We start from the raw sequence: 25748 nt of genomic DNA, 5'->3' as shown, positions 1-25748 counted from the left end.
ATGCGTTTGCTTTAGATGTTTTTTATTCTTTCTGCAGGTCATCTATTTATAACTAATATTGTTTTATTTCACGCATTCATCTTGCATTGCACCCAAATAGCAATGTTGATAATTTACATTCAATTTTCAACAGATATATGGCATCATAACATCATCTGACATCTCCGAGGAAAATTGATTATTATATTATTGCTTTAATAAATATTGATGTTGTCGTTCATGTGAGTGTTACATTTCATTTGACATAGTATTATTTGACTGTACACATCTATGTTGTTCTGCTTAAGTACAGATCACAAATAATCAACAACACAGTTAATTTGAGTATCACTCGGTGATTACCAAAATCTCTGAGAACAAAATTCAGTTAATTCCAATCTATTTTAACTTATATGTTTCGAAAGGAAAGTAGTGCTATCATTATCGTTGCGACGTCGTTGTCGTCATCTTCCAAAAACTTAAATGTAGCCAAATAATTATATATTTTGAAAGTTATAATCATGAATCTTGGATTGCTTGCTTATCATGACAAGGCTTATGTTTTGGGGTTATGCCTCTTTTAAACTTAGAAGTTTTGTTGTAAACATTTTCAAGCTTTTTTCATCTAAAAAACGTCTCAAACTAGAAGCTGACTGGAAAACCTTTGTGCATAATTGTAAAAAAACAACATGTCTACGATATTACAGGACACAACTTCAGTGTTATGTGAAAGAAACTATCTTCAACATAACTATATAAATTCCTACAAAACATTAACCAAATATATTGTCGAATCAAATCGGAATTTATTTTATTTTGTTAATGTAGTAAACATTTTGTAAGCGCAATACTAGTTTTTCTTATGACTTTAAGCGCCATATGTATTTAAGAAATAAAAATGAACTTTGGCGGTCTAACACTTACTTTCTTCATGAATAACGTCATTGATTTAATACATGTTTATAATTCTTTTCCATAACGGCTAAGCGTCGTTTTCAAATCTTTTATTCAATAAGAAACATTTCAAAGAAATGTTCGTTCGTGTCCTTAAATAATTATGATACCAAAATGAACGGTTTCTTGATACAGATTATTAAAAGGTCTCTAGCAAACATAGATGTCTTAAGAGAAGTGACATGGTATTTTACTTAGGATGTTAGTCAGATATTTAGACTTTTGACAAGTAATTGGATGCCTTGGAGGATTATTTGCAAAATCACAGTAAATTACAGAAATTAGTATAAGCACTGTAAGAATCAGCATTGTACACTTTTCTTAAAAAAAGAGGTATTTTAAACGGACATAAAACATGTGTATATAACTGATATATAACTGATTGAATAATCTGTAGACTCGTTGTTTCAAATGATTTATAAATTATCATGTTGAATGGTTGCAAGAGTTCACTTAATATACTGAATTTATTCGCCAGGAGCAAACATGTATGTCTGGTTTTAGTTCAGGAACTGGTACAATTTTAGAGAATGGCGATTTTAAAGCATCAACTCTTGCCATTTATATAACAAAATATTATGCTTATATTTTTAATGTAAGAGACTAGTGATGCATATGATTATATTTAATTATTACAATTTCGCTCTCTAACATTATAATGGTAATTTAAACATTTTGTCTGTTTCAATATATTAAGCAATAAATTTATTATAGCGTTTTTAATTGTCATTTACGTTTATTGCTTTTTATAAAATATAGATATCTCTTTTTATAGGTCTTTGGGGAATCGGTTCTATATCTTAACGATCTCATGTCATGGTAAAGTACTAGTGATATGCTATATATGTTAGAGAAAATGAAAACATCCTGGATTTGTTGAAATGAATCAGATATTAATTATGCATGTATATTCATTGAGGATACAGCAAATTAAAGATTATTTTATCGTAAAATTTGTCGTTTATATTAATTTATTTCAGGAGATTATAACGTTTAATTGTTATATTGATCGATATTTAATCCAATAGAGACAACCCATATCAGTTATACAGCATTTTACTCGGTTTATATTGAGCAGTTTGAACCACTTGAAGTTCAGATGAGGCGGAACGTTTAATATGATTTAGTAAAGAAAACCTTGACATTAAAAAAATGTATCGTTATACTGTACAACTGATCAGTATTTTGCTTTTATTAAAATGGAATTCAGTCGGTATCGTCTGCTGCAACCGTAGAGAGTTTATAGACGTCACAACTGTCCAATCAAAATGATCATTATAAATCAGGCATTGTAGTGAGGGCATAAAAATATAAAAACATGTATTTATATATTTTTACTAAATGCATACAATGTACAATTTGTTAGGAGTATTTTCTTATTTGTCAGGGTTTATTGTTGTTAAATTATATCGTAAACTATTTACACTGACATGAAACTTTCTTTAAAATAACCGTTCTTCTGATTCTATAATATGTTTCATACATACTTCTGTTGCACGTTTGCATTGTTCAACAATATTGTTGTTGCAAAGGAATTATTTATGAACTTGTCTCTTTGAACAGTTAATTTAGGTTTTGCAATCAGCATTGTTATGTCAAGATATATTTAATCATCTCTGAACACTTTTGAATTAACAAATGAAAGCACTGGACAATTCAGGTTGACTGTATGAATAAATAAGCAACACTATATTAAAATATACTTTTTTTTCTGCATAAATTCATCTTTAGACACATTGTCCCGTTACAAAATCTTTACAAACATATGTTTGAATTGAAAACAAATGTGTTGGGTGCAATCAGTATACATTTATAGTATCCAGCAAATGAAAGTTAAAGGTATTTTTATCACGGAAGATTATTACTTAGGCAGTTAAGAGGTAGGAAGAATCGGAGCATCGGAATACAATTCCAGAGAACGATGAAAAACAAGGCCATGATAGGTTAAGTTGTTTGTAATTATTAGCTTTTTGCCCGGGATAACAAAGATTACATTCGCTTGTGTTGGTTTGTATAATTTCATGATGAAGCAATTTTCCAGGCAAAAGTCTATAGAAATTCAATAAGAAACTCATTATTGCATCTTAATGTAATAATCTATAAAATACTTGCTCCCGATTTAAAATCAAACCAAATAATTACAATCGTCAAACAGGTTACATTAACACACGTGTTGTACAGGAAGTTGAATTACGATATTATATCTTATTGCAATTTGATTATTTATAGAATCAAGTAATATTCTCACAATACAACGCTAGTACAAAGTCAGCGGATTTAATTCTTTGTGTTTCCTTAATTGTTTGTAATTTATCATTTTGAATAGACCATAACCTTCAATTGAGTCATTTTAAAACACAATGCGCTGAAACGCAAGATGAGAAGGTGTATTTCTCAACCAAAACAATGTAGCTATTATGAAGGACGTCGTATTTCAAATTAATTTCATTATTCTTACAGCAGAACGTGTCATTCAGCTGTAGACTTTGCTGTAATTTCCAAGGTAATTTATCTTGACAAGAGTGTAATAGATACAAAAAAACAACAAATAATCAAATTATTTTGTTGTTGTTGTTCTTTTTGTCGCTTTAACAATGTTTTAAAAGAAAGCTTTTGGTTGTACATAATATTAAAGACAATGAACTGAGAAACTTAGCAATTTTGTTCAAAACATCAGTGAGTAAGATTATGCAATAATTCACAAATATTAAATGTTTTGAGTCTACTAGTTTCTTTTTATGGCAGCAGCAAAGTCTAACATGAATAAGTTTTCCCGTTTTCTATAATAAGCGTTGTGAAAACTTAATCTGTTTCTTACATGTAAGTAAATGTTAGTAAATAGTTTATGCTATATAATTGTTTAGTTTATAACAAAACAAAAGCGTATGACTTCTAAAACGCTAAAGCAATATATAGCAATATTGTTAAGTTATCTCAATATAGTAGTATATGAGTCATGCAATATGATAAAAGAAACCTAGTGAGGTAAGAACAATCCACCATGTAAATGTCTCATGATGTTCAAATCAAAAGTATCCCGAAGATTGTAAACAGGCACGGTTTTGATCTCTGATTTAGTTGATGTTGCTGGAAACGTTTTTAATGCTTTGGTGTTATATTACCTTATCCAGACACAAAAGTTAGTAAAAGGTAAGATTTTGTACAGTGACACGGTTTTCCACTAACAAAACAACCAAGTGTAGGTACCTTCTTCAAGTTATTGAATTATCTTGACAATGCATGTATTAAATTTCGAAGAAATCAATATAACTGAAATTTGTTTGTTTGTTAAAAAATAATGCATATTCAATTCTTTGCCAGTGCTACGGGCCAGTGCATTAGTCAAATTACATTTTCATATTCGCAGCGATATGTATTGTTTCTGTTCTAATTGTAAAATGCATAGTTACGAAAGCATTAGTTAGCATCGTAGTTTCATACAATGTACCACATTTAAATGAATAACTTTTTAATTGTTATAGAAAATATTTGATTCGTTGTATTTGTCAAGAGGGAACTCAGCAAAATACATAATGTTCATGAATTTATTAAATTTGAAATGTTTTAAAGAATATCTAAAATACGTATTTATTTAATAGTAGTATAATGTAGGAACTCAACAAATTTACTCATGTATTGGTTTGAACATTATTGTTTAAAAGCGGGGGGCGTAAATTGCTAATATTAAATAGCAAATGACTGATCAAATGTATTCCACTTGTTAAAACAGACAATATCAATATCACTTACGACGCAAAAAGATCGCAAATGGACTTACCCATATTTCATAATAGACTATGTCATTAATCGTTTTAGGGAATTGTAAAACATAAACTGAAAAATATCCAAAAATACATATCACAGTGAATTGCCTAGCAAACGAATGGCGACTGAAAGAAATTATAACTTAACTGACAAATCCCTACTAAACCTTTAAGTAGCATTCCGGAACATTTTAAACTGTTTATGTGTAATATTCATTGTATTAAATAAACGAAATCAACTGTTTCGAGAAAACTCTTTAAGAATAAAGTAATAAAAAAGCATCATATATAAACTTTCAAAATTTGATAAAGAATAACACGTATGCATACGCACGTACTGTCACACACTAACATGAACACAGGCATGCATACAATTTTGTAAAATCGTCCTTACGGTTTTACCTTGCTCAATTTAAATGAGTCGAAACAAAAATAATGTGTACTCTCAGGTAATCAACAAAATGTACTTGAACTGCAGACGTTACCGTGGAAATTATCTTATTCAAATACCCGCTGGACTTATATTGATAAAGAAGAAACACGTATAGTTATAAAATTGACAAATAATTTCGATTATAAGGATTGTACGGCTTTTTAATATTACTAAGTGCCTTATGTATAACAGACCATCTGCTTAATTTTTAATTGAAAAATTTGACCAATAAGTAAACATAAATGCTTTTTGTGCTATAATAATCAATAGAGCTGCTTTAATTTCTTTGAAGTATTTCCTAATTAAGCATTATATATCAATTGATTTCTGTTTGAAAGGTGTTTAAAAGAAGCGTTTTACATTTTACTTTCGATTTTAACGAGTTTAGCCGTTGTACTGTATTGTAAAAGTAAATACAATCGTGATAAAATCAATACAGGGCAATAATCAGATAAACATTATGGCATTTACAGCATGTTTAACTTGATTTATAAACATTTAGTGTTGACATTTCAATGAATCATATTCAAAAGTTTGAACTATTATTGTAAAGTAAAATGCATGTAGTTTGTTTAGTTAAAATACTTAAAAGGGAAATAAATTTTATGCTTTGGTAAAAATGAAGAAAAAACATTTATGAAATTTTCCTATTAATTTTGGGAACAAGATTAGTTTAATTATAATAGTAAAGAGCAAAGAAGTAGGAAAATATGCAAAATGTTGGTGATTTTAAACCAACACAGAATGTCAAGCAAATTATAAAATGTACATGCTTTATAAACTACCCTTTTATTGCTTAAACCTAATTCTCTAAGGAATGTTAGAACAGCTTCTTTGAATGATTATAACACAAACATATCAGCAATGTTGTCAACCTAAATCTTAACCCCGTTCTATAGTATTTGTCATCTATGTTTATATTCTAACTTTTTCTATAATTTTAAAGAAAATTTCAATAGTTACTTTAATAGCATCAAATTATACTCTTTATTTTTTTATTTTTTGGTTTTAGAAATTAAGCCATTGATATGCACTAGTTATAACTCACCAAACATTTTAATGATTGTTGCTTTTTCTCTTCTGTGTTTTCTTTCTTTTTTTATTAATTTTTTGGTGTGGGGAGAGATGTTATTTACTTTCCAAGGGTTATTTGCTAGCGACACTTCCGAAAACTGAAATAACTTGTTTGTCTGCTACACAACAGAGTACATTGATATTAATATCTCTGAATAAGTTGATAGACTAAAAGAATTGAGAACTTGATACATGCTTAAGATAACTAAATACTAATCATGTCAGGAAATTGGATTAACAACGAAACATTAGAAGCATAAGATAGAATAGTACAATATCTCTGAAAAATCAATATACGTTTTTATCAGTTCTATGGATTTAATAATGTTTGGACATCGTTTGAAATGTCCTTGCCCTGTTTGCTTATCCATAGCACGTAAATGATTATCTATAAAATAATATAGAATGAGTTAATTAGGTCCTGTGTAAAATGGGGCGTTTAATAGCCGATGTATTAAGTTTTTTCTTTGTCAGTATAATAATTCATACCGAATTTCCACTTCGATAAAAGTATATTATTCTCTCTTTGAATTTCATATTGACATGTCCCTTAAACTAATTCATGATATATCTGTTCAGTCATACGAATTGCATAAAACAAGTTTTAATTTTTTTTCATTGACAATTTCACCAATGATTAACATTCACGTAAATTAAAATATATCTTTGATTGAAATTATATAATTCTGTACATTTGTAATGTATTTTACATATCCGGACGACAGAAGTAAATTAATACCCGAGACGCTTCATGGCTGAAACACAACAACAACAGAAAGCAAACGTAACACTTTATAAACTATAGAAGTGTAAAATACGAAGGTATTTATGTTTAAGACTTATATATATTTTCTTTGGTTACTTTTTTATTTGCCCTTCGACACATTTTGTAACTGAATAAAGATATGAAAATAGAGTATTTGTAAAATTTTGTACTTCTCAAGCCGATAGGGTCGTAAGAGATGATTTCATTATATTATCCCTCATGTACAGACTCAATCAAACCTAGTCTGTAAATTCCATGTAATTTTCTTGTAATAAATGATTCGGAGGAATAGGAATAGTCCTTCCAGATTTTCTATAAAAAATCGAGGGATTATATTGAATCACGAAACGACAAAACAGTGGGCTGAATTGAGTAATCGGAAATTTGAAAAGTGTGAGCATATTGGTTTAAACCTGCATTTCACAAAAAATTCTAAAAGCAGGAAACACACCTCAATGATGGATGTACTTCATTTTTAAAAAAAAAATAGGAATGTAGGACAACTATACAAGGAAAAAATAAAATGGAAAGGTAAAAAAATACCAAAACACAAAATGATGTAATTTTGAACGACCCATCAATACCATTTAAGACGGCATCTTTTAAATTTTACAATTTTAGATTTAAATGATGTATATATTTAAATATGTCTACATTTTATTACAAGAACAATAGTACAAATGCAACAATTCTTTTAAAAAATGAATTACAACATCTATCAAAAATGTAGTATGTACGTACAGTAACAAATACATTGTTAAATGATATATTTAAGACTGATGAAATATAAGATGTTAATCAGTTTTCAATGTTATAAATTGCTTTTAAATTTATAAGTTATAGATACATGTATATCATTCTGTAGGTATTAACGGAACCGTTTTTGCATCTTCAAGATTCCATTTTATCATAAATATCAGTGATATCTTATTAATGTTAGAGAAGATAGAAATATCAAGAATTTGTTGTAATCAATCAGAAATTGATTATATGTTTATATTAATAGACGATATAGCAAATAATATATATTTTGATAATGATATTAATCGTTTAAAATGTATTAGAGAGAATTCAAAATAATTATGATAACAATACATTTTTAGATCGATGGATAATTGATCTAATACAGACAAATCAATATGTCAGCGGCGTACAAAAGTAAGATTGGGTTGATTTCTTAATGGTACTCCAATATTAATGCACACTTTAACATTTGTTTACTCCAACATCTTCTGAAAAAAGAAATGCGTTAAATTCGTGTTCTGTATCTCTATAATGATATTATGATTTAATGACAAAATGAAGCTACCAAGTATTTGATCGGATAGTTAGTTGTAATATGCTTTCTCAATTAAATTGTAATGTGTAATTGGTGTACGCATCACAATTTAATTATTTTATTCGTTTAAAAACAATGGGGGATAAAAAAAAGGCACCACCTTACTCTAAACTGAGTGGATACACAATTCTTACAATGTACCCTTTGTTGAAAAACTTTTAATGCATTACTAAAGGTATATTATGAAAACTGAAAGGTATTACGGCAGTTCTTTGCCATGACGAACTAAAAGTACTAGATGTAACTGAATATCATGGGATCATCGGCTATTATTCCAGAGTACAATGGGAAACACTACCATGATGCATTCACTCGTGTATTGAAATATGAACATCACAAGGCTAAAAAACATTGAAACTGAATGAAAATAATCTTGATCTCGGTGTTTACGATATTTACAATACTTTTATACTTAAAACAAGGAGTTTATTTTACCTACCTTGTGCTTTTTGTACAAATGAATTTACAGAATAAAAACACACAATGGACTAAACCGACAACATGTCATTAATACAATTATATTATTCTTTCATTGCATGTAAGTGTCTTGTAATATTAATGGAACCCCCTTGGTAAATAAATTTTTACAAGATAAGGTTCACAAATGTGGGTGTATAAAATGCACGAAGGACCCAATCTGTGAATTTCAACAGAGAAAACTCATACATATAAAGCTCCTTAGTTAGCGCACGAATTTTGTAACATTACAAATACTGATGAGTTGTGTAATTTAGACAGGAACGTCATTAACAAAGTTTTATTAAAATATGGAAAAAAGAGAGCCTCATTAAATGATTTTTAAGAAAAGCGTTGGCAATCATATAGCAAAAAAGCAATGCTTTTATCACCTAAATGAATTAGCATGGTGCTTAAAAAGGATTGTTTGTTGAAATATATTTCTTCTAGTTGATATAATATCTAAAGGAGGGAACTAGTAATAATGTGTATAATATTAAACTCAGTTGGTCGACTTTAGTTTATATTATATATAAAAGGAAAGAAAAGTGCAGTTAATCAGTTATAACTTCCATAATGTTGATGCATGTACTTTTTAAATATTAATTGTTTTCTTCAGTTTAAACGTGCTGTCGTTAAAAAAAGAATAAAACTTCATTTGATATGTAAGGTATATAAATGTAGAAAACTGCATACTAGATGCACATTGCACAGTATTCAATGTAAATATTATTCCTCCAAGGTGATACAGAGTTGATAAACTTCTGTACTTTATTGATTTCGAATATCAACTAATAGTTCTATTAATCAAAACATCTCATTTTAATTGCAAGTACAAGTAAATAATCTGTATTTAATATGAATGGCAAAATATTCAATGAATGGATCAAGTGGGTACGCATGTTTGCCGTGACACATGGTGAATTTCGCATAACAACTATACTGGTTGGAAGCTGATATTGTTATTATTGACGCATAAGTAAATGAACAATAGGACTTAGAAAAAGCACCAACTGAAAAGCATATAACAGCAACTGCAATATATCATTTTGTTTGTTTGTTTGAGGATTTTTATTGCTGATACATTTGATTTCACGCGTACACAATAATTCCCATTTTTATAGTGATTTTTATATAAATTCTTCCTGTCAATAATTCAACAATTTCACAAAAACTTTTATTCTCACAATGTTTGTTAACATGATGTTTGTTTTCCAAGTTCAAATTTAAATCAAGGTTGAACCAGTTAATCAATATTCTACCCTTCTACATAATAATTATGTTAATGAATCAAGCAATTTCTTGGTGAATTTTGTTTTTTAATTCTTAACGTTTTTTTATGAGTCTTTATTATGTTTCACATTTAAACGATCTTTAAAAATGTCCTTACTTTTATAAATCTATTTTTCTTACCTATAATCGTGATCACTTTATATATATATATTATTTTTTACTATATTACGTAGACAAAATGTTAAAAAAAAATTTAACATTTTCTTCTAGCGGCGAAAAGTAAATGCAAAGGAAGAATACCGTCTTTGTTAAAAAGTTTAACATCAACCCAATATACGTATCAACATTAATTAATTGAGATATATTTTCGTGCAATTTCTAAGCTTTTGACTATCCTTCAAAATAATGGTATTGTACAAATGCTTGAAAAATATCAAAATAACAAGTAGTAAATATAATTAATAAAAGTCATTTCGTAACTTTCAGAGTTAATAGTCTCAAGAAAAAATTCTTTTTCGAAGTTCGAGAAACAGTACGCTTTATTTAAGAGTTTTGACATAATTATGGCCTGATAACGGTTTTTTCATTTGTATAAAACGATGAACTTTCCGAGAAATTTTAATTTCAGTCATTATTGCCGCCAGTCATGTTAGAGTTGAGCAAAATTCTCTTGAACCATAATCTATTACAAAACACGAACATTAATATTCTTACAAAACAATAAAATACCCATTAGGCAATGAAATTGTAACAATTTGTCATTTGAACAAAGAATTTTGCCTCCGGTGATATCATTTGCACAATACATGACAAACAAAGAAAACATTTAATGTTTCGAACAAACAGAGTATATAGTGGGTGAGAAGATGAAAGTCAACATAAGTTTACATATTGCCGTAATTCCTCTCAATTTTATAGTATACTTAAATCGTATGAAACGACAAAAAGGTGCGTAGCCAATAGAAATGTCTGTAAATGTCTATTAAAAATCAATATAAAATTAGAAAACCAGCATAAACTACATATTGACATGAAATTAGTTTTAAGTCATAAGCAAAAAATAGAAAATACATTTTTTTATATAAAAATATTAAAATGAAAAGTTATAATCTACAAAATTAATAAAGTATTTTGGAATTCATGCCATCAGGAATAATTGTGCCTAGCTTATACATCCATGTAGTTTCTTTTAATTATCTTTGCCAATTATTCTTTACTTTATCAATTGGCATGAATGAAAATCTTTGATAGAATGCCCTTCAGAATTAAAATGTTCAGAAACATTGGTAATAGTGACAGGAAAGTGTTTAATATCAAATTTGTGACTATTCATTCTTTGACTACATTTTTGCTGTTTACAAATCTTCATTCTAATATTTAGTTTTATAAAAAAAATTGTATTTTCTTTTTTTTTGCTTATGACTTAAAACTAATTGCATGTCAATATGAAGTTTATGATGGTTTTCTCATTTTATATTGCTTTTTATTGCATCTTTACCACTGTTTTGTATCTTTTATTAAGATCCTACATTTTACATTTATACGCCAAATTATGTATTATATTTTGACGTCAATGTCACTGACGTCATATGACGTTGACGTCATTTCGTGTTAACAAAGTATAACTGATGAAGACTTTTGGGTCGAAACGTTGTATATTTTACAAATAAAATAGTTACATTTTTAAATTGAAACTGGAGTTGATTTCTATATTCAAACTTACATGTAAATGTCTATTGCAATTTACCCGTAACGTTCATTTTATAGACAGAGTGGAGCAGACATTTTACATTTTAGGCAGATTTATTTCTTATCAATTCTTTGTCTATCACAATTATGGCAATCATTTGAAAACATACAGTCATCAATGAAAAAGATGAGCATTATATAACTTTAACAGTATTAACTAGGTCTTAAAATAAAATTGAAACGTTCGTGAAGTTCATTTTGAATATTAGAAACATTGTAGATAGCTGATTAAGATTAGGGGCAAATACGTTTACTATCATAGTATGAAAAATACTTTCGTAAAAAACTATATAATTAACCTCCGTTTAAATAACGATCAAAATTTTGTTTTAATTTGTGCTGAAATCTGATGTGATGTTTAGAACATGACAGTAACCTTAGTTCATTAAGTCTATTGGATATTCTACCATTTATGTGTTAGTTGTAATCAAGCATGAATTTAAAACCAACGAACACCTCTGAGGGAAATTGGATATCAGATGTTGTCATTGTAATCACATTTTGTCGCGTCATGCGTGTCATGACAGGAAGCTGTCCTATTTCTTTTGCATTTGACGACATTTTACTGAGCACAACCAAGTCTTGAACCTAAACATATTGCTTGTGATAACAAAAATGTTATGAGCATTGCATTTGTTTTCGTCCTGTCTAACATTATATTGTTGTACTCAGGTTTTACTTTTCTAGAAGATAAGTAAATGAAAATTAATGCATAAAGTATTCATATGTGTGTCGTGGCTAAACATCATGAGGAAACAAATGTGTCTGCTTTTCTAAAGTATCAAGGGGAAATGATAATTTCATACAATATTAGCTATCTAAAGAGAACCAAAAGATGATTGATGCATTATTATAGCATCAAGAAAACTGAGTGACGCGAACAAACATCATGCCAAAAGTGTTATGTAAAAAATGAATAATTGCAAACTAATGTGAATGAAGTGTCGTCGTCTTCAGTGTATGGTACAGTTACCTAATTAGATTTTAAATCTTGCTTTTTTGCCTGTGATCATAAAATAATACAACAAGATATGTTCGTTTCTTTTTTAATAATCATCGAAAAAGAGAATGAAATTTCATCAGGCATGTTACTAAACAATTCCATTTGTATTCTTGGAAGCACTTACCGAACTTGCTGTCATAAATTGGCTGGTTATTTAGTTATATTTTATTTATCTTTAAACTATCGTGCAGTGTACCAACTTTGACCTTTATATATGCTTCAGATTCATATGTTGTTAAATACAAACAATAATTGTTTATTCTCGCGAATTCAATACTGTTTTATTCATCTTTTATTTCAATGTCTTGTCTTTAAATATTCATGATCACCTAGATGTTTTTGAAATTTAAAAAGAAAATTTGATTTTTAAGTCTTATTTGTAGTTGGATAAAAACTTGCTTAAGCATTTAAGCCGAAAAGTATTGCTTTCTGAAGTAGTTAAATTTTGTTTTTAAAATATGTATTAATGTATTGAAGACAGCATTTTCTAAATGTTTCACACATACATTTGGTAATGACCCTGACAGTAAAAAAACACAAACTATAGATTATAATTCCCCTCTGATCATGTTCAACAGTTTATTTATAGTTTTCTTATAAAAGTTTAGTACAGCGTTAGTATCAGCCGAGTGGTAACGGTTTCACAGAATTTACGTTAGATTTTAGTTGCATACTCTAGAACATTCTTTAAAACGACTTAATATGCACCTGCGTGCATATGTTGTAGATACTGTTATAATATTATAAAATCTAAGACTTGTTTATTTATTTATCTATTGACTTATTTATTCATTAATTGATTTATAATGTGCAATTTTATTTCACTTGGTTCAAAAGAATTAATTTTATTAGCATTTTATTAGCATAATTTAACGAAGGTGAAATATCATATTGGTCTGATATTGCACACGTCAATTTTATTTCACTTTTATTCAAGTTGAAACGAAGGCAACTTATATCGGTGGATTAGTTATACAACGTAAGGCAAAACCCGATATACAGATGCATCGATAATTGTTTAAATAGTAACAAACGCGAACTAGACAAAAACCATACTAGAATCAATTTCGGACGAAGAAGGAACTATCTCTCTTCTACTACTGTATGATCATGTGGCTAGAGTGAATGATCAGATATTTGCTATCACTTCCACTGATTGGATGATATCTATAGAGTAGCGTTAACAATCACGTAGCGAATGCGACGGTAACGGATATATTAATTGTAAATCTAAGTAAAACTGGAATATGTTTCAGTGGATATTTTGAAATTTAGTACGATATTTATATAAATTTTCTGTGTATAAATTTGATATGAATATAACATTTATACAATAAAGCGTGACTTTAAATTATTCAACTGGTGATATTCAAATAATTATGAATGATGGAACATTTTATGAGAAAAGTGTAATATATAAAGAGTAGACTTTGTTAAAGAGATATTATTGTTTTTATAAAAAAAAACGTTCATTTCTGGAAAAATATACGCAATAATTGATTTCAATATACCACGTTATTTACAAAACAAAATGTAGATACTAACATTTATCAAAATGCTAACATTTTGTGGGAAAATTCTGACAAGTATAATAAAGATAAATGCAGAATAATAGTGATTGTTGAATGCGTTGATTGACATGGACTATCAAAATAACTTTTGAATTCTTAGACAAAATGATGATTTCCAACATTTAATCGTCTGTTTACAATATGAATGCGGCAATCAATAAAAGAGCGGAATTGTACGACTGGATTATCTGTTACGTTTATTTACCTTTACACGTGATATATACCTTTAACAAATCAAGCTTAAGTTGTTTAAGTCACCTGCGAATAAAACAAACCTTGTTTGTTTGCTTGATATGAATAGCTAAAATTGTGTAAGACATGTATATCATTTAAGCAATTTGTTGCTGTTCTGATTTTTAATAAGGAAAATCGTGTGTCATATTTGCTTAAATTTGAAACAGAGCTTACTTATATTTTAAGTTAGTAATTTTTTAAACGGATATTAACTGACAATATTATAAGTTATTTACTCATTATTTTTAAATGATTAACAGGAAATCTCATTTTTTGCTTATTATTTTATCTGATAAAAAGCATTATTTTCACAACTTTATAAAGTTTAGGGGGAAATGCAAAGAACACCGTTTGCGGAAATCAAAAACCAATTGACTTTTAAAGTGTAAATAAGAGTGGAAATAATTTTGTACTTTTCTTCATTTTGGATAACTATTGAAACAGTTCATGAGCATGAACATAAACTATTTGTAAAAAAAGGATATAAATGAAGGAGCCAGCTATCATGGATTATTGTGGTGGTTATATATCTTTACAGAAGAATTGGCTTGTTGTTGTGATTCTTATTTCAACTTCCAAATTAGGTAAGGTTTACATATTATTGTATATTCTTGTACATTGTTGTACTAACCCTACTGAGACTGTTTGCAATCACAACTTTATATGTACACAAGAAATTAGCTTTATTATCAGATCATTAAACAGGTACAGCTAGCATTTTTAATGAATACAAAACTCCGAAATGATTTTTACAAGTAAGAGCAGATTTACCTCGACCAAGAATCTTATTTTAAAGATACTTCTTGTTTAACTTTTATAATAGAAATAATATCCGAGAAGGCATCGACAGCTTTTTTTCATAGTACGGACATTAATATTCTTATAAAACAAAAACATTCTGATAGAAGCGCCGCAGAATTTAATCACTCCCTCCTTTATTGCCTGGATATCTAATCATTTGCTATTTGAATGAAGAATTGAACTTCCGATTGCGCTTTTCACACTTCATACGACATAGCAAATGCAGGATAAAGATTTTTTTGCTACCCAAAACGAATATTCTTGAATTAAACCGAACAAATATCCTCCTTTAAAATGATTTGATATTTTCAAGCACATTTCGTAAAAAATGTATTTTATTCCGATTTATATTGATATTACGGTATTCAATCATACCAGAAAAAGACACAATGCAGTGAAATGCAATACAGAGTTATAATTATGTAAAAAGTCTTCAAACGTGAAATTGGTTTAAATTGAGGCATACAAACACTTAAAACTGCTGAGTCGGCGTTAAAACGTTGATTGTGACAAAACACTCAAGCAATACATTTTTGATGGTGGAAGCCTTAAGATGAGTAGCATTGTATTTGAATAAGAAGGTTGAAGCCAAACATTTTTGTACGCTTGTAGTTATTTTGGTACCACCAGAACTGAGAAATCATTTGCGTTTAAAGATATTAATACACTAAATGCATATTACTTTTTTCAACTAATGAAAGTATTATTGTGCATAATACAATTTACAATTTTATAATTTATATTATCATACTTTTTATGCTGAATTTCACTAGGGTTTGTTATGTCAATATGATAAAGCGGAAATTCGTGACTAAATAGAATACTAATACAAATTATATTTAAAAGATTATATTATGATTTATATCAAGAGTGATAACTTAAATATTTTCCTGAAAAGGGATTCCATTGAGTTTTTTAGACATGATGGGTGTTGAAATATTTTTTTATATTTGTACAATCCGATGTAGGTTTGGATCAGTAACTTCAGTGCAAATTTTAAAATCATTCCTTCACCCCGTTTTTCCAATATAATACTTTTCATTGTGCAAAATGTAATGTTTTTCATTCAAATCGGGCTAGGTAAGAACTACACAAAAATCGATATTCAATTCAATTTCGATTTCAATTTCTTTTCCTTATCATGTCCAGACTTTTTCCAATTTCAGTTCTTCGCATGATCGTTGTAAGAATTTGATTTTTTTTATGTTTCAAATGAAAGAAATGAAGTGTAAACATTTATGAGACAACTCCAATAAATCAATTAGTCTTCGCGTTTACTTATTAATTATCTCTTTTGTCTTTTGTTTTTAAAAACATGTAAATCGAGGTTTTCATGTTTCATCTGTCTTTGCAGATTACGAAAAAAATAAGTAAAATAAGCTTTTTGAAAAGGTTCAATTGTCCGTGTTTAATTTCCTTCAAGAGACAATAAAAATGCCGTTAATTAATGTAGGTTTGTTAATTGTGCTGCCCAATGATAAATTATATTTTAATTTTAAATTAGCTGAGTCAAATGTCATTGCCGAATCATGATATAATAGGGATTACGATGTGGTTATAGATTATTTAGAAATAGTGTGAAAATTCATAGAAAAGAGAAAAAACGTAACTGTTGTTAAATTATAGAATATTTGTATTACTGATATTATTTATGTTCATATTATAAAGACATAATATTTTTTTTATTAAATTTTATTAAAAGAAACATGCTTTAACCAAACGCTGCATAATTATGGAAAGTCAAAGGAAACAATGAAATATATCACAAAATGTAATAAAACTTGAAAATGTCTTTTTATCCAACATTTTAAAGTTGTTGTAATCATAACAGCTCTGTAAAAGAATTGTAGTAAAAATTAGTAACAATTGAAATCGTTATCGTGTATCAAAATGTGTCAGTTAGCTAGTAGTGTTTCAAACGTTTTTATTACGAATTGTTCTCTGCATTTTCTAAATGTAATTTCTATACTTGAATGGTTTGATTTTTATGGATAAAATAAATGTCTCATTTGGTTTTCCAGTCCTTGTATTGATGTGTAATATCAATTCAAAGCTAAATCGTTTGTACTGTTTGAATCTTCGTCCTCTTTTCTGAAATCTTTTGAGTCTTTATTCGAAGGTTCCCTGCAACTACTAAATACCGGGGTATATTAAGTTAATTGTGACGCATGATCAAGGCTCTTTATTTCTTTAGTTTATATTCTTTTCTTTACTACCATATTCTGCGTAATTATTTAAAATCAAAATTAGTGGTTAAATGAGTAAAGAAATGTTTAAACTTGTTTGATACCAAATTGCATAATTTTATATTCTACACATATCTTGTTTTATTTTATTGTGTTCTTAAAACTAGATTCGTATCATCTTATATTCTATCTCAATCTTGTTAATTTGAATTCATTAATTATAATGAAGTAAGTTCGAATAAAACTAGCGTTTGTGATACAAAAAAATTATTAAAGATCCTATATTACAACCAAACAAATGTCAAATAATCCCCCACATAAGCTAGGATGTTTTCATAAAACAATATAATGTAGTGTTTAAACACCAGCTTAATAAATTATTCTGTTTTGCATCGATGTGGTAATTTAGATTATAAGTGTGGAGCAGTGAAAAAACGTGTGTTAAGGTATAAGGCATCTAACGGTATTGACATTTTGTGAGCGCATTTACAGGGGTCTCTCAATTTCGCAGATACTTTTATAATGAAATTATGTAAGTGATTTCCTTGACAATGATTTAAACCACACATATTAGAAAATAACTTGAGTTTTACAAACGAGAATTTGGCTTGTCTTTTTGACTTGCATTCATTTTAAAATGTGTATTACCTTATTATTTTAAATTCATTCACAATAGACCTCTTGATTAAAACGTAACAATGTCACTTGAGCGAAGGAGACCGTTTTCCGGAAAATCAGGAATTGAACGCAGTAATTGTACGTTTTTATATTGTGTTTTATCGAAGTAACCCTTTAAGGTTTTATTATTTTGAGAATTCATATAAATGTTGCTGAATAAACTATATTCAAAATTGACAATTTAGAACAAATCGCCACAGTAAAAGAGAAATCAAGACGTATGCCTTGGTTTCGTATACATGCAATTTCAACTTATTATCTTGTTTAGCAATATTATAATGAATGATACACCAGTAGTCTATCTTGAGCAAAGTTAATACTACATTATTTACATACTTGGTGTGGGAACATGATTTGTATAATGAGATTTAGTGTAACTAAATTATAAATGGGTGCCTCGTTTATTTCGGATTTCTTTTTCATTCCTTGCACGAGCAAAAATTATTATTTGGATCTCAATTTGTTTTATTTTTATACTTACAAGTTTCAAGTATTATCCGAGGGAGGTTGTACTTGAACAAATTCTTGTAAGATATCAAAACAATGGAAGGAAAACATTCACAATAAATGAAGTTAAATTTAATTGAAAATAAAACCTACGCAATTTTCAGGCATTGTACCTGCAAAGTGTCTTACTTGACAAAAGGAATGCATAACATTTAAAGCACAAGAAATTAAAAGGAAAGTACTGGTACGTGTGCTAAAGCCTACGGTTTCTATTTTTGTAAATATGCAAACGGCGCATTTAGTATTTTCATTTTTGTATGCAAGATCATTAAATCAAATTATTATGTTTTAGTGCAGTTGTTTACAACAAAGATAGAGTAAGTTTGGTTAGAACAGTTTACCTGCATGGAATAATTAAATTTAAAACAAGAAAAACCATGGTATCGCTAAACCCCACTCTTTGTATTAATATATTCTGTGAGTTTCATTAACTGAAGGTACAAACGTTATTACATTAAGACATACAAAATCTAGTGCTTTATCTATTACTTAATATAGTTAACAGTCCATTATTCACTACCTGTTTCCTGCAAGCCAAAGAATTATTTTAGAAAGTATATAAATTATGATTTCAGGCAGATATTGGTTTCAGTGCATTTGTTCAAAACCTGATAATTCAAATATTACCTCCTTGTGTACTCAAACGTATATGTTCAGACATTTTAATACGAAAAGAGCAGCTTATTTTGTATTCGGTAGATGGACTTAAATGGGAACTTTTCAATGTACAGTAACTATAAAGTCACCAATAATTATTTGCTTCAGGCAGTATTTTATGTTATTAATGTTTCGAAGTCGAGTATGTAGTAAATGTAGTAATTTAAAATAAGAATATATCTTGATGGTTTGAATTTATGTGAATATTCGATTATCGTGTCTTTGTGTCTGTGTAATACCATTTTAAGTTAATGGACTACTGTTGTGTAATTCCTTTTGTATCTTGTAACGGCCCCAAAAGTGATTTGTTTACCGAGCTCTTTTTTGCTAAAATTGCGCATGTGTTTCAAGCAATCTGTGAATTATTATGTAAATGCTTGAATGATGAAATATTTGTTTGTGATGCTAATTGCATTAGGTTTTAATCCTTTGTCGATCCGTGGCTTTCGCGATCTTAATTTTCATATTCTACTACAATATGTATACTTTTAAAAGATTATATTTTAACAATTAAAACAATTAAACCAACAGTAAATGGTCTGCATAATATGTTGTTCAATTTGACTATCTGTATCAAACTAGGAAAGTGTTACCATAAAGTATTTCCCCTATCTAATCAAATCTAAGCACTACATTATATGTATTCAAACTATGCTGAGTCTGTTATCATTGTTTCCGAAATTTACATGCATGTAACCGAAACCTCATAGAATTATATTGTATTCAAATTATCTAAAACCGATGCATAATGAACTTAGAGCTAACGAGTTGATATATTTTACTTTGAAGTGTGTTATTGCTATGGATGACAGCGTTATATAGACGACTCGAAATTAAAAGCGCACAAATGTCGAACGTACCTTCATGTTAGCTAACATGTTAACAATAAACAATAAACTGTCGGGTAAAAAGCGTTAGCTTAATGAATTATTGTAGAAGCAGTTGGGCATTAATACTTTATAAGGTTTCAGACCGCTAAATAATGTATTATGGCATGTTGAACATTGAATTCAAATGTGTTATTATATACAGAAATAAAAAAATGTATTAAGTCTTAATGTATTTTTTTTTAATTAGCGTGACAGTCGTATTCTATGTTGAAACGTACATAGTATTGTATATTATTAAATATCATAAAATACCGATAAATAAGCCGACAAATATTATCATTAATAACGTTTTCATAATTAATTTCTTCATGCATTATAAGCAAACAATAGCAATAACAAGTCTGTTTTTTGATAATGTTTTAAATGTTTAGATCAAAAGGAAGTATTCTGTTCACAAACAAAGTCCTCATGCACTGTCCTCTTGTTAAAACATTCGGAGAAAGCGATGACAATGATCTGCCATGCTGTATCATTCTAATAATACACGTCAATTTTTTTTTTTCAAAATTGTACATAATTAATTTGAAATAATACTGTGTTGAACTCAATTAAAATGTAACTTCTTAATCACGCATAATTTGTACATTTAAAAACAAATCAATTGCGTCAATACTGTCAGTTATGTAAAATTGTTGTAAATATTCAAGCATGTTAATTGTATTGGGTCATAAATATTTTATGATGAATGAAATAATTCATGACATTTCCATGTACATTATTCATAATATTGTCATGTACATTGCGTAAAATCATTTTTTCCGTAATGCGCATCAACAATTTCTTCAACGATGTGAAGATTAATGTACCGGAGACAACAACGTGAGCTACATTATAAAATCACAGACTGGAGTGTTTGATTAAATCAGGCGTGTACACTGAATAAATAGAGACACTTTTACGGGAAATTGAAAATATGGTCTCTTGTGTGTCAAAACACGATTTTGTAAATGTGTTTTATTAATCGGAGTGTTGTGATATGATTAATTGGATTATATCAACAGTATATCTGAATCAACCTATCCACAAACCAGTAATAAACGAGTATACTCTACTTATTTATTTATATTTAACCTTTTTAAAGTGATATTTGGTTTATTGATTATGTTGAGTAAAATACTAAGAATCATTTGTTTGAAAATATTTGAAAAATGATATACTAAGATATACTTTAATATCAAAATCGTAAAACGCCTTTTCTTATGGATACAGAAAACAATTCACAGCGGTTTTGAGCTATTTACTTTAACAGTCCAACGGTGAGCACCAAATGTAAGAGGGTGAGAAAAAATATTCAGCCTTACCGAGTTCAGGGTAGCATTCCTTATTTGTTTCTCACGTTAATGACGACATTTGTATCGTTATTACAAAAAAAGATATATATCAAGCAAACTCTATTGTTGTTTTATAAAATATGATAATCAAATGTAAAAGGACTTAAGTGTTTAAAGGTAAAAGTAACGTGATCATATTAATATGTAACACTTTGTTCTTTTTCCCAATTTTTGGGACAACAAAAGGTGAAACTGGCCTGCAGCTTCGTTGCATTTTTTCATTATTGTATTTGAATAGCGCGATCTTCTCATGCTATACTGGAAAAATGTATAAAAAGATGAAAGCATTTTTGTTTGTTGCATTGTATGTTTTGCACTGATCAATAGCATTAATGAAATTAGACTTTAGGTCGAGTTAAGGCACACAACTATATATCGGCACGTACATTAAAACTTGTTTAAATATTAATGAAGCTCTATACTGGAATCAATTGTGTCTGAAGGAATTAAGATCTGTCTTCTACTGCAGTACAATTATGAGTACAGGAAATATTCTTATATCTGTTATCGCTCCCAGAGATTGGATAATTTCTATAGCATAACGCTCGAAAACTATCATGGTGTTAAGTGTATTAATTGTAAATTTAAGTTTCACCCGATAATGTTCTTGTGGAAATATTTAACGTTGATAGTAGTGTATAGGGAGATTTGTATTATATTATAATACATATATATGCTTTTTTATTTATACATAATATTATAAGAAAATGATTTCTCTAGAACGATATACAGCAACATTTCATGTATTATAAGAATTATAATAAATTATTAATTAAACGTAAAATTCAACTCATGATTTGTTTATTAAACATTTTCTATAGACTTCAGCAGTCATCTAGAGCTTAAAATTGCAAATATGTAAAATTTAATGTTATTTTAATCGGATTAAATATTGATGAATAATTTAAGAAATTGTATCTGTCAAGATTGATGGATTATTTAATAAAATACTAGATAGTATATAAAAAAATAAAAATTAGAAAGCGATAGGAACATTTAATGTTGATTTTGTTTATTAAAAAAAGGGAAGAAGAAAAAACGACGTTAACTAACAGGAAACTTAACAACAAGGGTCGAAATCAAACCGAGTTTTCAATTTCTATCTAAAATTGTTGTTATCCTTGTGTCCGGGGGATCACCTCTTTTCCAAACTTTGATACTTTACAAACGCAAGTGTAGAAGCAGTAGAATGTTGTCCCGAACTTTACTTTAGCGTTGTTATATTTTTGTTGTTTTTTCCCCGGATCATTCATTCCAGTATGTTTACTTAGTATTGAAGATTGAATACCTCTTAAGCCAGGGGCTTGAGATATGTTCCACGTGTTTGTATCACTAGTCAAAAGACTTTAAAGACTATAAAGTTTTAATAAATAAAAAGTTATTTTCATTGCTTTCCAGAGATCACACCATTTCTAGATTTCTTTAATACAATGCTAAATTCCATACATGTTCGCCTGCAATTTGTTATAGTGCACCCATAACACTATACAATTACTGCCAATCTTTAAAAAAATGTTTTCAGTCGAAACAAATAAAGATAAAGATTTCTTTGAAGTGTAATCTATTCTTGCCTTAATTACTGATTTATTGTTATTGAGGGCTTTGTTAAATTAAGGCTTGGCATATTTATAAAGACAAAGGATTGTCTTGTATTTCATTTTTTGTTGGTTGGTGTTTTTGTGATTTTACGGCGTAGCAACACAGTAAAACTGTAATTCCGAAACAGGAAATATGATTTCGGCTAATATCGGATGTTTAAACTTGAAACAACACCTGGTCAAAACAACCTCACCTGTGACCCCAGTCACACTAGAGCTTACGATTACTTGCGACCACAGGCGACTTGTAAAACTGACGATCATCAGCGATTGTCTGCGACCAAAACCATTTTTGCACAGATAAATTTACGTTTGCGAGTATCGTAAGACAAGTCATCATTGACAATCGTACGACAGGTCATAAGTAAACGAACGATGGTCTCAAGATTGCCTGGGATTACTTACGACTACCCGTGTCATAACATGCGATCACCTACAACTTGTCGTACGACCATCACACGATTACTAAAGACTACTTAGGATTATCAGTGACTAGTGGCAATTTGTAAAGACTGTCGTAAGATTATCGCACTTCCGAACGACCATCGTGCGACAGCCTTAAGACCTTATAAGATTACTAGCGACCTGTTTGATCGCAAGGAGGTTTTTGTGCAAGCTCAAAAACCTCTCTACGACTGAAATTGGTCGTGGGACCTAAATAAGATAACCTGCGACTGCCAAAGATCACCGATGACCGTCGTAAGACGTTATAAAGATTGTCCGCGACCAGAGGTCACTGGTGATCGTGAACTGGTCTTCACTGGTCGTAAGCTCTAGTGTGACTGGGGCTTTAGATATGCATTAACTTCAGCCATTCGGACCCATTTAGTTGCCTTTAGCGATCACACAGTTTTTAACGTTGGCTGTAGTTACGATGCGTCAACCTTTAAAGGCAACCCCTCCCCAACAAGGGCAATATATCAATCAGCAATGAACGGCTAACAATCTTACAAGTGATTTTATAGAAAAAAAATCTAATGTATCGTAGATAGTTACTTAATGTCACAAACATTTGTGTGTTTATTGAAATTCATCATTAACAAACCAGATAAAGAACACTACGCAATCATGATACATGATTTCTTTTTATAAAATATATACTATTTTAAATATATGTCTTCGGCAATAAATTATTTGTCATCAGTCAGATAAAAGTCCGTAAAAACTATATCTTAAAAGAAAAAAAAACAAACAAACGAAAAGTGGATTGGTTTGGGAGGAAATGACTTATTCTTTGATTTAATCAACTTGGTTAAATTTTCAAATAATTTTGTTTTATTTTCAATTTAACTCGTCATTATGCATTGTTCGGTTATTGTTTAAAATATTCAATTAAGGAAGGTAAAAATGATTATTATATTGCTTATTCACTATAACACAATTTACATATCCATATACAATACATATTGCCAAAAGGAATATACGCATTTATAACGAAAATCTTGTTGTATTATATGTGCTTAATTGTACATTATATACTGATATGACTGCTTTGTATGACTCAGTGATGCTTTGCCTTAACAACACAAAAATTTCTGAAACAAAAAAAACTGTTTTTCAAATGCGGACATTCATTGCTAATATAAACGAAAATCTTCCCGCAAAAGTGCCATAGAATAAAATTACTCAGATTTTTATTGCTGGGTTATTTAATTATTCGCTATTTGAATGAAGAATGTGGCCTCCGGTCGTGTCATTTACACACAACATGACATAATAAATACAGGATAAAACATGTTTTTGTTCTGAATAAAATCATATTATTAACAAAAACTGAAGGAAATCGTGCATAATAATGACCACACTCATTTCACAAATAGAAATGGGTCTGATTTAATTCCTTCTTGAAATAATGACATAAATATTCGTTTCAGACCGTACAAGTCAAAAAGAAAATGCAATGTTTTATTTTTTATCAATATCTTTTGTTTCTTGAAATTTGTACAGTATCTTTATTGATCTAAATAAAACATAGGAAAAAAAGAAGTTCAGAAATGCAAAAGGTGAAGGTTTACCTTTGAGAGCAACAATTTAAAAGGATTGATTATTAAGAGGGGTGTTCTATTAAAGTTAAATGTTTTAATGATATAAGATCTTTAGAGAATAATATTCTAACAGTATCTTAAAAGAGTAAATAACGTTTAAACTTATTATCCAACAAAAATTTGCAAATTTGGACAATACCATCAAAATAGTATTTGAAAATATTATTTTTTAAATATCTGGGAAACGGCGTAACATATATCTTGTTTTAAGTAAAATCATGCAAGAAGTTTCAATGTTATTTACTTTCTCGGTTTGTGAAAAGTAAATGTAAAGAGCCAATTTAAAAAAAAACAACTAAATTTGACAATATCTGCATGATACAGAAACACTTATTAAATGTTTATAAAAATGCTTGTAAGCACAAAAGACGTTGATATATGATTACTCCCTGTGTGATATTTGCCTATATTGTTTATTAGGCGGTAACAAGTTGGTCAAAATTGAATTGAATTTTATAATAGTGATAAACTATGTAAAAATAACATGTTCTAGCATGAAT

General features: G+C 28.8%; 1 protein-coding gene across 2 annotated transcripts in view; it reads left to right on the top strand.

The window, feature by feature from the left end:
• The first annotated feature begins 13819 nt into the window (after positions 1-13819).
• The window catches only part of LOC132759307 (carbonic anhydrase-related protein 10-like), a 44574-nt gene continuing 32645 nt past the window's right edge, over positions 13820-25748 (top strand). For both annotated transcript variants that reach the window (XM_060751059.1, XM_060751056.1), the window contains exon 1: positions 13820-15139. In XM_060751059.1, the coding sequence (XP_060607042.1) occupies positions 15043-15139 (97 nt within the window). In that variant the 5' untranslated portion in view covers positions 13820-15042. The remainder of the gene's footprint in view (positions 15140-25748) is intronic.

This window comes from Ruditapes philippinarum, unplaced genomic scaffold, assembly GCF_026571515.1.
Source record: "Ruditapes philippinarum isolate M1 unplaced genomic scaffold, ASM2657151v2 ctg2088_1_1_1_1, whole genome shotgun sequence".
Classification (NCBI taxonomy): Eukaryota; Metazoa; Mollusca; class Bivalvia; order Venerida; family Veneridae; genus Ruditapes; species Ruditapes philippinarum.
The sequence above is the reverse complement of the archived record's forward strand: the minus strand, read 5'-3'. Positions and strand labels throughout refer to the sequence as shown.